We start from the raw sequence: 16818 nt of genomic DNA, 5'->3' as shown, positions 1-16818 counted from the left end.
GAGGAAATGACATTTGAATGGATCCTTGTGGCACAGGAGGGGCATTTCACGCTGTGGCAGTGGTAGGAGAACGGCCCTCGGTTGTAACAAGCAGGATGTCTCCAGATAAAGGCACTGGGCACGAGGAGTCTGGAAAGAGGGCTGGCTCCAGGTCGGGAAAAGCCGTGAAGAGCTTGCTGAGGGTTTGGGGTGTAGATTGTGGGGAGCCTTTTGTCAACCTATGCACTTGCATTAGTGAGGAAAGTCACACGATCGGAGATCAGATCTATGCTTCAGAAAGCTCACTCTGGAGGTCACAGGAGGATGGCCTGACAGGTCGGGCTACTGAAAAAAAACAGGCCAAAGAGGTTGGATCAGGTTGGAGGTATAAGAGGTGAAGGTGATCTGAGTGATACTTTTCAAGGAAAACCAGCACATCTTGGTCACTGGTGTGATGCAGGATTTCGGGGAGAGGGAGGGTCGTTGAGGGTGGCACTGGATCTCTGGGTGCTATGTGGGTGGTGGTGACATTCACTAAGACAGAGCAGAGTTGTGTCCCAGTGGCTCACAGTGAGCAGTGTGACTGGACAAAGTTTTTCAGTTGTTCTGAGTTTTATTCTTCAAACGCACTGGTGTCTATTTAAAGCTCAGGTTGAGGGCTTCCCTGATGGCGCCGTGGTTGAGAGTCCGCCTGCCGATGCAGGGGACGCGGGTTCGTGCCCTGGTCCGGGAAGATCCCACATGCCGTAGAGCGGCTGGGCCCGTGAGCCATGGCCGCTGAGCCTGCGCGTCCGGAGCCTGTGCTCTGCAACGGGAGAGGCCACAACGGTGGGAGGCCCGCGTACCGCAAAAAAAATAAAAAATAAAGCTCAGGTTGATACATGTATTTGCCACTGGAAGTCATAATGATCTTTCCTCTTTCAATCTCACAGCATATTAAACCGCACCCCTATGAATCTCCTCAAGGAAATCATATTAGTCGATGACTTCAGCAATGACCGTAAGTACTATCGCTCTCCTGTGCTGTGGACACAAATATCTGTTCCCAGCCCCTGTGTAACCAGCAGAGGTGAGCCCACTGCTTCCCTGGGGGTGGAAGAAGCCTGGGTTTATAGTAGGTTGGAAGACATTGAGTGTCCAGGCGGGGCTCAAGGAGTACATAAAACCTTACATTTGAGAAACAACTTCTTGGGTTCTCTGCCATGAGTCTTTGAGGATCTAACCAAATCAATTCAGTAGATTCTTGATGGGTTTGGTGTGTGTATGCATGTGTGTCACTGCCCCCAACCTACGTTCCTGGACTTGAAGAGACCCCATACCTTCAAAGAGACCCCAAGCCCTGAAGCAGGGCCCATGACTAGAGATTCCTCACTCATATACTCTGATAATCCATCAGCCTGAGCTGAGGCCACCTACCCTCTTCCTTTCATTCCCATGGCAGGACTCATGGGGAGGGGCTTCAGTCTTGGGGACATCCCATCACTTGGCCATGACACAGTGAGCAGCTGCCTTCCAACCTTCCAACCACTGGTCATTACCATCCGCTAGTCACCCTGTCCAAGAACCTGGGTCCCAGGCAAATTCACGGTCCAAGTCCACTTTCCCCGAGAAAAGCACGAGGGAGGTTTCAGACACCGGTGTGTTCAGTTTGACGGTCGGGTACAATCATCGCAGACGCACTGTTACACTTCAAGTACGGCTCCTCTTCCGGGAGCTGTCATCCCAGCCGCGGTACCGCTGCAGGCACTCAGCCACTGTCATCCCAGCCACGGTACCGCTGCAGGCAGTCAGTCACTGTCATCCCAGCCACGGTACCGCTGCAGGCAGTCAGCCACTGTCATCCCGGCCGCGGTACCGCTGCAGGCAGTCAGCCACTGTCATCCCGGCCGCAGTACCGCTGCAGGCAGTCAGCCACTGTCATCCCGGCCGCGGTACCGCTGCAGGCAGTCAGCCACATGCAGGCAGAACCGCTTCTTCCCAGTGACAAACCAGGGGAAGCAGGTGACGGCCGCTGGGGACAGCTCCGAGTCCCAGAGGAGTGGAGTCTCTCCCCGCCAGCCCCGATGCCTGAAGCTGGGCGTCGGAGCCACTACCACACTGGGGTCTGCTGTCGGAAGGCTGGAAACCCACACCTCTGACACAGCCTCAGAACCTTGGAAGTCATGCACGAGTGGGTTGTACACCAGATCCAGGGTAATCAGATCGGACCTGAGTTCTGCAACTCAGTGATCTGATCTCCCTTCCCTAGTGAGAAAGGGGTTGGAGCTGGGGAGACACTCGTCCTGCTGGGAGGTAGCTGGCACTGAGGCTGGAGACGGGAATGCTGCTGGATTCACTTAGAAGCAGAATAGCTTAGTGGTTAGAGCATGGCCTCTGGAGCCAACTGCCTGGCTTCAAGTCTGAGACCTGTCACTGACTCACTTACTAGCTGTGTGCCTTGGGCAAATTACTGACCTCTGTGCGCATCAGTTTCCTTGTCTGTAAGATGGGGATAATGATGATATATATGGTTTATATAAGGATGGACGTGTTAACATATTTGAAGCGCTTAGAACAGCACCTGGCTCTGAGGAAGCTCCTCTAAGTCTTTGTGGTCACTCTGTAGAGTCCAGACCCAAGCAGAGAGGCTGAGGTTGGCCAACCAGTGAAGCAAAATCAAAGCTTATGATGTGGAGTTCAGAGCCAAGGAGGGCTGGGGCAGGCAGGCAGGCCAGGGCGACCCAGGGTGCATGCCTAGGATGAGTCTCTTGCCTATCCCAGCACATTTCCCTGCATGGTGGAGAGCTGAACAAGCTCTGGGTGACGGGATACACCAGACGGATCCCCTAACAAATAGGGTCTCCTGTATTGAGTCCATGAACTGAAAGGAAACTCCAAAATTTGTCTCATCCATTCTCTGGCCTCCCAGTGGCTTTTTATCAGGCCCCACGTAAGCGAATAGCACTCTGATCATGCTTTGAATGATCTATAAAAAAGCAGAAGTGTCCCCAGGTGACCGTGCCAAGACTTCCCATCTGGCAGTGTTCCAGCAAGTACGCAGGCGCCACTGTGTGACTGACCTGCTCCAAAGTGGCCCCCTTGGTGGCCACTTTGCACAGACTGGGCCACGTTGTATTTTGCTAACTGTGGTCAGTCAGCCCCTTCCAAAGCCCACAAACACCCTGGCCTCAAGGCAGGGCACCGCGGTTGGGGGCGGGGACAGCAGGCAGGGCTGCCGCTCACCTCCACCCCCAGGCGCTCAATCCACGTGACCTCTTGTCTTTGCAGCCGAGGACTGCAGACAGCTCATCAAGCTACCCAAGGTGAAATGCTTACGCAATAATGAGCGGCAAGGTGGGTCTGTGCTGCTGGGCGGGGCCGGGGTGGGGGTAGGGGTGGGATGCGTTTGGGCGTGTGTTCTGTGTGGTCCCAGACAATGGAGCGATGCTGGCGCCCACTCGGCCGATTGTCCCTCCTGCAGGTCTGGTGCGGTCCCGGATCCGGGGTGCCGATGTTGCCCAGGGCACCACCCTGACTTTTCTCGACAGCCACTGTGAGGTGAACAGGGACTGGCTCCAGCCCCTGCTGCACAGGGTCAAAGAGGTGAGCGAGGTGGGTTCCGTGCCCCCCACTTCCGTAAGCTCAGGACTTCACATATGTCCTCAATCCCTTGGGGGTTGGGTGGGACAGATTGCTGTCCCCATTTTATAGATGAAGAGAATGGGGGAGAGTGGCCTTCCCCAGGGTCGCCCAGCAGGCAGCGTTGGAACAAAGCCCAGGACCTCTTCTTTGCATCACACTGTCACCCACAGCAGGCCTGCAGGCGGAGCTGCCGATGGCTGGTACATGACACACGCAGCTTCCTGGCCAAGAGAACTGCCCAGAGCGATTTCTCCCAGACGTTAGAAAGTTCCAGAAAGGGAGTGCTGATGAGTGTCATTTGTGAAAAGGAGGCAGTGGAATTAACCAGGCCTCATAATGCAAATCCTGGGGCTTCTGACTTATCTCCAGCCATGTGTCACCCTCATCCAAAGGCCAAGGTGGGAGCCGGGGGTGGATGCTAAGAGACCTGAATTCCTTGCCTCTGTCTGCCCTTAAATTACCCTAGAATTCTGTTTGCTTTCTCTCTCTGGGTCTCAGTTATTCCTCTTGAAATTAAAAAAAAAAATTTTTTTAAATTTTCCCATCATTATTTTATATTCCCAAAAATCCATCCACCCCTCCCCTGCCTTGATCTGCAGAAAGCACTGCATGCTTAGATGCCAGTGTCTGTGACTAGCATTTATGCTGTTCATTTCCTCCCTGAGTTACTGTCTCCTGCAGCTGCTCTGTGAAGTGGGAAGCCGGGTATTTTTAACATACCCATTTCACAGGTGAGGATACAGCCTCTGGGAGAATCATATAATTTGGGCTGATATTTCCTAGCTGGTACCACCAACACCAGGGGCCTCATTGTTGCCTCAACAGCATCTCCCCTGTGCTGTGGTTATTTCCTTCTCGCTCTTGAAGGTGGTAGGTGGCTCCTTGACTCCTATTGCAAAATGACGGTTTTCAGAGGATGAAGGAATTGAGATGTGTGAACCGCTCAGAGTACTGAGAAATCCTTACCAACTTTGTTCATCCATTGAGAGAACCTCGGTGGGTGTACAGAGTTCCGACACCTGGGCCTAGATGTTAAAAACCATCCCGTGACCACTTTCTCTGAGATCGGGAGGGCTTGTATAAGTGTGTGACATAACCAGGTGAAGAGGTCTGGATGGAGACATAGTCGGTTATGAGCAGACCATTCTGTTGAGGGGCTTGGCCCGGCGCCGGAGGCCCTTCCACGTCCTCCCCTCCCTTTGTGCGCCATCTACAAATGCAGCGAGCCCCCACAAGTCTAACATCTTACAAAGCTAGAATACTTCTCCTCCCTGCCCGTGCCCGACACGCCCACTGCTTCATCTCCCTCTAAGCCCTTCCTGTCCCTGGATGCCCTTCCCCACCTCTCCACAACCCCCTTGCTCTCCAGGGCCTCACCCATGTCTCCCCTCCTCCAGGAAGTCTTTCCTGACTGCGTGGCCAGCTGGGATCACTCCCAGCAAGAATTGCCCACTTACCCCTACAATTTCCTTTTCTGGGTTTAGTTCTCTGTCTCCCTTAACAGATGACAAACCCAGGACGGCACCAATCACCTCACTGTGGTCACAGAGTAAGGTGCTCAGTGTTTGGAAATGATAATAATACGAAAGTAGATGCAACGGGAGGTGATAAGGTTGGAATAGGAGGAAAACGGGCTCGCTTCGTGCCTCTAAGTTAACTACCAGACATTTATCGAACACCTATTTTGGGCAGAGTTTCGAGGGAGAGTTGGGATGGACCATGGAAAAGGAATCCACACCCTGCTTTCTTCCCCAACCCGGAAACTTTTTTTTTTTTTTAACATCTTTATTGGAGTATAATTGCTTTACAATGGTGTGTTAGTTTCTGCTTTATAACAAAGTGAATCAGTTATACATATACATATGTTCCCACATCTCTTCCCTCTTGTGTCTCCCTCCCTCCCACCCTCCCCATCCCACCCCTCTAGGTGGTCACAAAGCACCGAGCTGATCTCCCTGTGCTATGCAGCTGCTTCCCACTAGCTATCTCTTTCACATTTGGTAGTGTATATATGTCCATGCCACTCTCTCACTTTGTCCCAGCTTACCCTTCCCCCTCCCCGTGTCCTCAAGTCCACTCTTAGTAAACCCGGAAACTCTTCAAACTGTGTCGTTTAGGGTTTTCATGGAGGTTTCTTTACATAGGCATGGTTGATGAAATCATTGGCCATTGGTGGTTGAGCTCAATCTCCAGCGTCTCTCCTCTCCTTGGAGGTGGGGGGGAAATGGGGAAGGGAATGTGAGGGGGTTGGGCGTGGGGCTGCAATTTCCAGCCCTTTAATCACGTGGTTGGCTCCTCTGGGAACCAGCCCCCGCCTCCAAGAGTCACCTCATTAGTATAAACTCAGATAGAGTGAAAACGGCTTATTATGAGAACAAAAGATACTCCTGTCACCCCCAATCAGTCAGGAAATTCCAAAAGTTTTAGGAGGAACAGAGGCTAAATTCAGATTTCTTTTCATATCACAGTGTCACAGTATATACCACATTTTGTTTATCCACTCACCCACTGATGGTCATTTGGGTTGTTTCTGCCTTTTTTACCATTGTGAATAATGCTGCTACAAACATTTGTATACAGGTTTTCCTCTGAGTACCTGCTTTCAGTTCTTTGGGGTACATACCAAGGAGTGGAATTGCTGGGTTGTGTGGTAATTCGGTGTTTGACCTATAAGGACCTCCAGGCTGATGTGTCCCTGCAGGATGCTTTCCTCGGGCATCCTTAATGAACCTGGAGGTCCTTTCCTTCCCCGTGGTGCTGAGTCCATCTCTGAAGCCCTCTTTGAAAAAATGCTCTCTTGTGTATCCCTGCACAGCAGTCCTCCTCTAGGAGTCATGCGGCCCCAAGAGTGGGCTCAGCCCCCCAGGCCAAGCTCCCAGTGCCCACCACTGTCTGACCTAAAGCTTTCATGGCAGAGGGTTGCTCAGACAATCCCCAGACTGTGGTCCCACCCTCACCTGCAGAGGTTTTCACCAGACCCCGACTCTTGATAACGAGATGGTTCTGCTGAGACATCCCCTTCAGGATGGGGAGTGTGGGCGTGTGTCAGCCTCTGTTTCCACGTGTCTTCATATGTGTCTCATCTCAGAGTAAAACGTGATTTGATCTTGTGAGTGGAAGTGGAAATTTTAAGCTGTAATTGGAGTTTGGGATTTTCAAAAATAGAAAGAGATAAGGAAGAGGTTGGGCTTGAGCTGTCAGAAGCTGTCCTCAGCTGGTGTTTTCCACATGGAAAATCTCCTTGATTTCCCTTCCTTCCCTTCAATTACATGATGATACTTGAAACAAGCACCAAGTTGTTAGGTTTTTTTAAACAGAGGCTTCTTCCCTGCCACCCTTATCTACATATTCCTTTAGTAGGAAAAAAAGATTTTAAGAAATTTCAATCCCCGTAGCATTCGGCAAATTGATATAAATAATGGCTTACATATGCTTCAGAGCCCTTTCACATGCTTCCTTTCTTGCTCCTTCCAAAAGCCCTGTTAGGAAGGCAGGATAGTTTTGCAAATTATAATTTGCCTTTACTTCATAGATGAAGAAACAGAGTTCCTCAGAGTGTCCTGATTTGCTTAAGGTCAAACGTATTCTAGGGCCTCCCTGGTGGCGCAGTGGTTGAGAGTCCACCTGCCGATGCAGGGGACGTGGGTTTGTGCCCCGGCCCGGGAGGATCCCACATGCCGCGGAGCGGCTGGGCCCATGAGCCATGGCCGCTGAGCCTGCGCATCCGGATCCTGTGCTCCACAGCGGGAGAGGCCATAACAGTGAGAGGCCCACGTACCGCAAAAAACAAAAACAAACAACAAAAAAAACGTATTCTAGATGTCAGAACCAGAATGGGAACCCAGGTCCCTGGCCCCCCTCTCGCTCCCCCATCCCTCCCTCCAGGCTAACAGACACCCCACATTGTACTCCTCTGCTCTCCTGTCCACCACCTTCCCTAGACAGCAAGGTCTTATTCATCTTTGTACCATCCCCAGTCCCTAAACCATAGTAGGTGCTCAGTGATGCTGGTGGATGCAATGAGTGAATGGTCGTCTCTAGAAGTTCTTTGGTTGCCCGTTTACAATGTGGTTTTAATTATATGAGATGGTGGAGAAAGAAGAGAGGTATGACTGGAGGGGTGATTGATGGCCATTGGCTCTCAGTGGGGCTTGGGCTTGGATTTGTGTCGGAGAGGGGGAGGGCGTGTTGTTCTGGATCTGCCGGGGATTTCACCAGCTGCCGTTTGAACTTACCTGTGGACCTAGCCTTAAAGATAAAGCCACTGGAGCACACAGGTGGGGACCTGCAGTGGGTCTGGGCATCTTTATGGAGAGTCCATCCATCCCTGAGCCTGTGTGAGTAGAGGCCATCCTGCTCAGTTGTAACTGATCCACCTGCTTTGCCTCTAGCCATTGACAGTGTCCTCAGAGAGAGTTCATAGCTGCTCTCTTTTAGCCAATGCCAGCTGAACACCTGCTGCCCAGCCAGCTCTGGCCTGGGGCTGAGGGATACAGAAGTGGAGCAGATATGACCCCCAGGGTCACTCAGGGAGGTTTGTGTCCTGTCTTCGAGGGGTCATGTCATCTTCTGCAGCCCCCTCGTAAGGTTGGCCCCACATAGCACTTAGCCCCAAACATCCCTCTCTGCCTATCTGGCCTCCATGACTCTGAGCCAAGCAGCTGTCACAACCGTGTTGTGGAAGGACAGAAACCCTCAGAACTTACAGAAGAGTACCCCAGAGTCTGTCACAGCCCTGGAGGCAGAGCCCATGGGTGGCTTCTGGGGAAGCCTGTGGCCAAGGTAAGCAACCAGCATTTTATTTTGTCTTGCAGTTTCCAAATATTGAGGAAAGATTAAAAATAAACAGTATTGCAGTTTGGGGTCCCCAAGACCACCCTCAGCTTCAGTAATTCACTAGAAGGACTGAGAACTTAGCAAAGATGCTACACACGTGGTTACTGTTTATTACCACAAAGGGATGTGGATTAAAATCAGCAGCGGGAAGAGGTGCATGGGGGGAGTTCCAGGCACGATCGTGCAGTTGTCCCCTCCCAGTGCTGGTGTGCGGGCAGCCCTTGCTTCCCCCAGCCAGGATGTGTGGCAACATGCACGGAGCATTGCCAAACAGGGGAGCCCACCCAAGCCTTGGTGTCCAGGGTTTTTATTGGAGGCCAGTCACATAGACGTGGCTAATCACCGCCATGGTTTCCATGCCCCTCCAGAGGTCAAGCTGAGTTGGCACCCCGTGACCCAAGGCCGTCACCACAAACCTCATCGTTAGCATAGACTATCTGATGTAACCTCAGGGTCCCAGGTAAACAGACACTTTTATAGGCAGAACATGCCAAGGGCTTAGAAGTTACCTCTCAGGAGTTGAACAAGGACTAAACGTATCTTCAGGTTAATCCTTTATGGCACAAGGGTTTTTACCTAAAGACTCAGTGAAGCTGTAGAGGCCCAAACTCAGCAGACAAAGGCAAAAAGAGGACTTTGTCAGACCCACAGAAGAAGATCAGTCTCTGAACTTCTGAGAACATTTCAGAATTCAAGTCAGGAGAATATCTTTGGGGTGTGTCTCTGTGGAGATGTTGGTGTGGGTGGTGGATGGCTGTGTGTGCATGTAGTGTGTATATACACACGGACGCATGGTGACAGGGGCCCCAGAGCACTGTGGCAGCTGGGCAGGTGCTGTACAGGAAGCATCTCTGCACATCCCAGAGGGGGAAGCAATGCATTGAAAATGAGCATTTCCTTTCGCGGGAGCCAGTTGGCTTCAGAGGCACCTTGTCACTGTTGAGATGAGCTGTGTGTGGAGGCCAAGGGCCAAATTAAGTCTGTGAATGTCAAGGCGGGTGCTCGGTGAATCTGAGCTTAAAATTAGAAGACGGCCTTATTTATGGGAGAGATTGAATCAGGAAATCAAATGCAAGAGAAACTGCAAGAGAAACAGAAGTTCCTGCCCGTGCTGACTGGGGGTGGTAGGTGCGAAGGATTGGAAAAGTGGTCCTGCCTTGTAGGCCCAGGCCTGTTGTCTCCTCCCAGCTGCTGGATTCCCATTCAGCCAATGAGTCTCCTGGTCACAGCTCAACTATCCTGCCCATGAGAGCCCAGTTTCCCCTCCTGCATACCAGTACAGGAGTGTTCATCCAGAATTAAGGAAGATTTTAAAAACATACGCAATGCCTTGATGGCCCCCAAGAACTGGTGAATTTGTCTTGCAGATTTTGAAACTAGCCCCTGGATGACTTTGATGCCTATCAGCGGGGTAGCCTGGGGGAAGTTGCAAGCAATGAGGCCGGAAAGCTAGAAACAGACCTGTTTTTGATGGTCTTGGATGCCAGGCTAAGGAGTTTGAACCTTATCTTCTTCAAGGCAATTCAAGTTTTTAGCTGTTGAGCTACAGAGTGAGATTTGAAAGACAACTCCGTCAGCCACCTGTAGAATGAAAGGGAAAGGGGTGAGGTGAGGGTGGGGAGAGGAGCTGGGAGTCCACTGCCGCATTCGCCAGGCTCGAGGGGGTAAGGGAGAGTCAGCATCCATTCAGAAAAGCAGTTTTAGGGTTACAGTCGGCAGGATCCATCCAGTTGATGGGCAGAGGTGTAGCTTCTTAAGGTAGCGCCGGGGAGGAAGGGGGGATATGTTGACAGAAATAGGGAACCAAGGGAAGGAGCGTGTGTGGGGAGAGGATGGTGAAGGCACCGCTGAAAGGCTGTGTGCGTCCACATGGAGGGGCCATCCACCCGAGCCTGGAAGTGAGGAGCAAAGTCAGGGCTGGTGGTACAGGCTTGATTATCACAGGTGACAACTCAAGTTTGGAATCTCTGGAGATGCTATGCATCAACTTGCCCGTGAACCATAGGCATAGAAGGTAAGTGTTGGGAAATTCCCACTGTGGAGGTGTGGCTTTGCTTCTTGGAGCTGCAGGCTTTAGGCCACCTTGCTGGCTGACTGTGTCCTCTGCCTCCTGAGAGCCGCATGGCACTGAAGGACTTCAGGGGTCCCGTTCTTCCTGATGTCCCTTTTCTCAGTGTACAGCACGCTCCAGCCAGCCGCCCCGTGTCTCCACCCTGACTACATGGCCATGAGAAGGCGCCCGGGAGTAAAGGAAAGGCTCTTAGCATGGTAGGCATCATAACTGGAGAGGTCGCAGTGTCTGTTGGCCCATTTTATAGATGAGAACATTGAGATCCAGAGAGGAAAGTTCTCAGTCAAGGCCCTGAACCCAGTCTCCGGCCCTCCCAGGGCGAGGCCCTACCGAGCCCTGGCCTGGCTCTCTTATGCTGCCATCTGAGCGTGCAGGCCTTCTTTTTACAGGACTACACGCGGGTGGTGTGCCCCGTGATCGATATCATCCACCTGGACACCTTCAACTACATCGAGTCGGCCACGGAACTTAGAGGGGGTGAGTGGGGCTAACACCCTTGCCCAGTAAGGACTTTCTTTTTCTCCTAGTCGTTGCTGCCAAGGGGGAAAGTGAGAAAAATCACCTAGTGGTTTGTCTGGAACCTCCAGCCCTGCATCCTGTAATGTCAATAGCTCCAGGGTGGCCCTCACCATGGGGACTGTGAACGGAAGGGCTGGCGGGGTGGCAGGTCACTCCTAGCCCCCTGAGCTCTAGCTCCAACACGGGGTCACTCCAGGGCCTGAGGATTCGAGGGAAGCAAGGGCCCCCCTCCAATGTGGGGCCTGAATTGTTCCAGCATCTCAGTATTGGGTGCCTCCCTCTCTTCAAGGCCCACCACAGTTCTGCCCAGGGCTGAGTGCTGGCTCCTCAAGAGGGGTTTGGGGTGATTCAGCCACTCACAGACCTCCTGCTTACACGCCCCCACTCCTGAGACTCTTGGCCAAGGGCCACACTCCATAACTGTCCATCTTGTCCCCCTTAGGTCCCACTCTTGGGCTCTGTCAACTCCCACTCTTTATCCTGTGCCCTTTGTTCCCTAAGTCCACCCAGCAGAGAAGCCTCAGAGAGGCAGTAGGGGGTAGAGAAAGAAGGAAGCCGGGAGGGAAATCAGGCAGCTGTGTTGCTGACCAGCTTGGGTGAGACCTGTTATCCCTGGGGCCACCTGGGAAACTGGGTACGTTCTTGAGCTTCTAGTAAAGGGACAGAATGAACAAGGTCTGCAGGTACATCAGAGAGACCAAGTCAGCCATGCGGATGCTGTGTTTCAGGGTTTGACTGGAGCCTCCACTTCCAATGGGAGCAGCTCACTCCAGAGCAGAAGGCTCGGCGCCTGGACCCCACTGAGCCCATTAGGTGAGTCAGGGCAAGGGTTAGGGGTGGGCAGATTCATAACCACTTGGCCCTTCCCGCTGTCACGTGGTATAGGGAAGCAGTCCATGTGAGATGCTCACACGATTGGGCAGAAACCAAGAGGACCCTTTGCCAGGCCAGCACCGCCTTTGCCCTTATTTTAGGAGGTTTCCGTCCTCATGGATACTTCTGCTGAAGGGATGGGGGCCGGTGGAGACCTGTGCTGAGGACTTGCCCAGCGCTGTCCACCCACGCACATGCCATGTCAGTATTTACGCTTCCAGCTAAACGTTGGAGGGTCCCAGATGGTCCCGTTTGAGCCTCTGACAAGGGAAAAGATGGTTCCTTAGCCCTCAGGTGCTGGATGTCAGGATTCAGCCCAGGTAGGTCGAGTCAGCCATTGCTGTAAGTGGAGGCTGCTGTCCAGGCATGGCCACTGCTATGAACACACACGACTGCTGCGTCCCACGTGAGAACACGACAGGAGCGTCAGCTCTGGGCTGCTTCTGCGGTGCTGCAGATGGCTTTGTCCTCATCTACATTCTCACTTCCAGACCCCATTGTGACCCACAGCACAGTGGCCAGATGGCCGCCTGGGGTTCAGGCGCATCTGAGGGCTCGGCGTAGAGTAGAGCTCGGGTCCACCCAGCGGTGTCTGCATCGTGTATGTGGCTTCAGTGTTCCCAAGACTGGAGGGTGCACGTGTCCCAGGCTGTTGCGAACCTCCAATCTAAAACTTTCCTGCCTCCAGTGGAACGTCAGGAGGTCAGCAAGTGCTTCAGGATGTGGAGAGAAGACCACGGGACGGGGATTGCTCCTGCTGGGGTCGCAGGGATGCTCTGGGCTCTTCGGGGCACCTCTGCAACTCGGGGCCTGCCACAGAGTAAATGTTTGATCATTTTCATTGAACTAACTTAAGTCAAACTGAGACTCAGAGGTCTGTGAAGAACTGAGTGGTGACGCTCAGACAAACGGTGGGAATTGGGAGAACTTTGCAGTGGGACCTCTGTAGCATCTACCTGCCAGTCCCTCCTCCCTCCTCCCTCCTCCAGCTTTCATGATCTGGCGTGATGCCGAGAGGGAGGTTGGAGCCACGTGGCATGCCAGATAGTGCCATTTGCTCCTAAAGGGAGAGCAGAACCTTCTCACCATCCTCAGGGCCGTGGAGCACACACCAGTGCCTCGGTTACTTGCTGCCGGAAGTGTCTGATGTGGCAAGTGGACCAGGACAAAGTCAAGGTCAAGGCGGTGATGGTGCCGCTGCCTCTGGGTTTCCCTTCCCTGTCCCAGGGGTAGGGTTTTCGGGGCAGGTTCTCTTCTTGTGGGAACATCTCTGCTCATCAGAGGACAAGTGTTTCCCAGAGGATAGTAGGGTGTCGTGGCATCGGGAGACCGAGCTTCTGACCTGCTCCCTGTCAACTAACTGTCTGACATAGAAGAAAACGCCCTTCGCCCTCTGGACCCACGGAATGAGGGGCGGGGTCCCAGAGGGCTTGCCAGCACCCCAGCCGAGATGTTGTGCTTATCGGGTTGATTGGCTGGACTCTGCAGCCCTTTCCTTTCCAAGTGGCTTCTCCGGAATCTCTTTCAGTGGTCAAGGGGAAGGGAGCTTGGGAGAGGACCCCAAGGAAAGAGAATGAAGATGAGGGTGTGTTTGTTTACTAGGGCTGCTGCAGCAGAGTGCCACAGGCTGCGTGGCTTAAACCGCAGAAACATACCATCTTGAGCTCTGGAGGCTGGAAGTCCAAGACGGAGGTGTTGGCATTTAGCGGTCATCCTGTGCATCGTCCTCTGCCCCTGTTTTCTCCTGTCCCTGTCTCCAGGATGCGTTATGGCTTCCTTCTTCAGTCATTAAGAGTTACTTCCTGGAAATTTATGGCTGTTGGCCTGACCCACAGCATCTGTTCTCCTAAACTGGGCAGTGTAGAGAAATCTATCAGAAAAGTCCGTGTCCTGCCGTGTGGAGGCAGGGTTGCTTCCTTCTGAGGGCTGTGCCGGACCTTCTCCTGGGCTTGCAGAGGGCCGTCTTCTCTCTGTGTCTCCTCACATTGTCTTCTCTTTGTGCATGTCTGTCTCTGCAACTACATGTCCCCTTTTATAAGACACCAGTCCTATTGGATTAGGACCCACCCGAATAACCTCATTTTAACTTGATCACCTCTGTAAAGACCTTCTTTTTAAATAAGGTCACATTCTGTGGTACTCAGGGTTAGGACCTCAACATGTTTTTCGGGGGATAGAACTCAATCTGTAGCAGAAGGAAAGAGAGGGAAAAAAAGAAGAGAGAGTCCAGTCTCAAGAAATGGATGTGCTGTTCACAGCTGCTGCCGCAGCCCGTCTTCTCTGCCTGGTCAGTGGCCCATGGTCCCCGCTCCCTGTACTGGAGCTCCCAGGAGAGCCCCGCTGGGCAGGGCCTGTGGCAGAAGCCAGGGGGAAGGCTCCCCAGGCCCTCCGAACAGCCGGGGTTCTGAGTGAATCCCGACTGCCCCACAGGAGGTGTGCAGACGAGCATATTAGCCTGTCTGCAGGGTCAGGAGATTTACAGTCGAAGGGAAAAGACCTGGAGCATGTTCCTGTTTGAGGTAAGTGGACAGTATGGCCTCAAGATCAGGACCACCAAGACAGAGAACACGGCAGCAGCCCTCCTCCCGTGACTGACCCTCCTTCTTTTCCTTCCAAATGCACAGGACTCCAATCATAGCTGGAGGGCTCTTCGTGATGGACAAATCCTGGTTCGACTACCTGGGGAAATATGACATGGACATGGACATCTGGGGCGGGGAGAACTTCGGTGAGTCGCTGTCTTCGCATCCAGGGGCTAGGGTGCGGGTCTCCGTGTCATTGGACCACGTGTGCCTGGGATGAGGGCCAGGGAGATGGGGAGCAGGTCATTGCTTTGGGGGAACACCACGTGGGGTGCCAGAAGAGTGGCTGCTGGGATGGCGGAGGGAAGGAGGGGGATTATCCATGGGGCCACATGGATGCTGCGGACCAGGGAAACACACCCAGATGGACCATTAGGGGGAAGTTGAGATGCAGAAGCTGGAAAGTCCAAAGGAGGAGCACCGAGTCTGAGGGCCAGAGGCAGGCTTGAGCTGGGAGTACTGAACATGGGAATTTGGAGTTGGAAGGAGACTGGGGATAAAAAGCATGAGGAGGAGGATGGACAGCAACGCCATTAAATTCTGGATCACATCTGTTGGCTGGTCTAGGCGTACAGCACTCGGCACTGGGTTAGTGAGGAGGGTCTGGGTGAATGCTGCAGAAGCCCTCATCTTTTCGCGCAGAGAAAGCAGTGGGGGAGGGGGAGGGGCTGGGTCACGTGTTCCAGAACTGTGTAAACACATGGCCAGGTGTGGCCACAGTGGTGTAGGGCTGCCATGTGCAGATACAGGAGAAAGTAGTCGGAGACCCGTCCCATCTAGATGATGACAATGACTGACCCTCCAGTTTCCTCGTGTGTTAAAAGTGTAACACAGGGATGCTTTGGGGGTTGCTGTGGAAATCCATTCAGGTAAGTCTGTAAAACCTCTGGGCACCGTGTGGACACAATACACGTTAGTTACCATTTCTTCCCTCCAGCAGGTAAGACCTAAGAGGTGACCAGCCTATAAGCTACACAAGGCAGGGATTTGGTCTCTTTGTTCATGGCTATCTCCCTTGCCCAGTATGGTGCCCGCCACGAAGGAGGCTTCAGTAACTATTTGTTGAATAAACCACAGGAGAACCATTGTAAAGCAATTATACTCCAATAAAGATGTTAAAAAAAAAATAAAAACATAAACCGCAAGAGAGGAAGAAGAGTCCAGGGTGTCAGGGCCCCTTCCCCTTTCTGGGTGCCGGGGAGCGTGTTTGGCATGGGCTCCCCGAGCAGTGGCGCAGCCCAGGAGAAGGATCCATGGCGCTCTTCCTGGCATTTAGCGGTAATCCTGTGCCTCGTCCTCTGCCCCTGTTTTCTCCTGTCCCTGTCTCCAGGATGCGTTATAGCCTTCTTCCTCAGTCATTAAGAGTTATTTCCTGGAAATTTATGGCTGTTGGCCTGACCCACAGCATCTGTTCTCCTAAACTGGGCAGTGTAGAGAAATCTATCAGAAAAGTCCGTGTCCTGCCGTCTGGGGGCCAGGTTGAAAGCTCGGCAAACAAAGCAGAAAATCCCAGTTCCCACAAACCAAACCAAATCCCCTGACTAGGACTCAGTCCTCGGATGCCATGGGGGTCTTTGGGGTGGGGTTTGAGGGGGGATCTGCCTGCACCAGCCCGGGAGAACTTGGAGCCGGGTACACCCTTGGCGTTCTCAATGGGGACAAGGTCTCTGTCCTTCTGGGCAGAGCCCATCAGATGTCCTCACGTTCACAGTACCTCTCGTGATTCTTCCTGATGTGCTCTGGCCTTTATCCCTGTACATTGAATCCTTTCTGCAGCCCTTTTGATAGACAGCAGTCATCCAGTCTCTGCTCGAATGCTACTGATGGTGATGTGTTTGCTGCTTCACAGTATGGTAAGTTCTGTTGTTGAGAACTTTTGTGTTGAGTTGTTAGAAAATTCTTCTAAGTCGAAGGCCAGCTTCCATCAGTCAGCCCTTGTTCTGCCCCCTTGACCCACACAAAGTACGTGTGATGCTTCCTTTCCGTGGCAGCCACGTGTGGAGGCAGGCAGCGTGTTACTTTCAATGATGTCACATTCTGGTCCAACCTACCAGTACCTTCTCTTTATAGCAATGTTGACACACATCTGCTCACATCCAGGGTGATCTCCTCTTGTTGGTTTCCCAGTGGTTTGACATCACCAAGTGCTGACTGGACCAGGGAAGTAGGGAGGGGCATCGGGAGAGGTGTGGGAGAGACATTTTACAATCCATCACAAAAGTTTTTAAATCACAAAGAAAGCACTGCAGACAGCTAACACAGGAAACACTGTTTTCTCCAATTTCAACATTCCATTATACTATAGCCAACTCCCAGCACTTTTTTTTTTTTTTTTTT

At 52.6% G+C, this 16818-nt stretch overlaps 1 protein-coding gene across 2 annotated transcripts in view; it reads left to right on the top strand.

Moving 5' to 3' along the window:
* Window positions 1–16818, top strand: part of GALNT14 (polypeptide N-acetylgalactosaminyltransferase 14) — a 215586-nt gene that overhangs the window by 166474 nt on the left and 32294 nt on the right. For both annotated transcript variants that reach the window (XM_024731533.1, XM_024731534.1), the window contains exons 4-9: window positions 912–979; window positions 3247–3312; window positions 3440–3561; window positions 10897–10984; window positions 11755–11839; window positions 14524–14627. In XM_024731533.1, coding sequence (XP_024587301.1) covers window positions 912–979; window positions 3247–3312; window positions 3440–3561; window positions 10897–10984; window positions 11755–11839; window positions 14524–14627 — 533 coding nt within the window. The remainder of the gene's footprint in view (window positions 1–911; window positions 980–3246; window positions 3313–3439; window positions 3562–10896; window positions 10985–11754; window positions 11840–14523; window positions 14628–16818) is intronic.

Source organism: Neophocaena asiaeorientalis, unplaced genomic scaffold, assembly GCF_003031525.2.
Source record: "Neophocaena asiaeorientalis asiaeorientalis breed wild unplaced genomic scaffold, Neophocaena_asiaeorientalis_V1.1 scaffold689, whole genome shotgun sequence".
In the NCBI taxonomy this organism is placed as follows: domain Eukaryota; kingdom Metazoa; phylum Chordata; class Mammalia; order Artiodactyla; family Phocoenidae; genus Neophocaena; species Neophocaena asiaeorientalis.
Note: the sequence above shows the minus strand (reverse complement) of the source record. Positions and strands in the feature narration are given on the sequence as shown.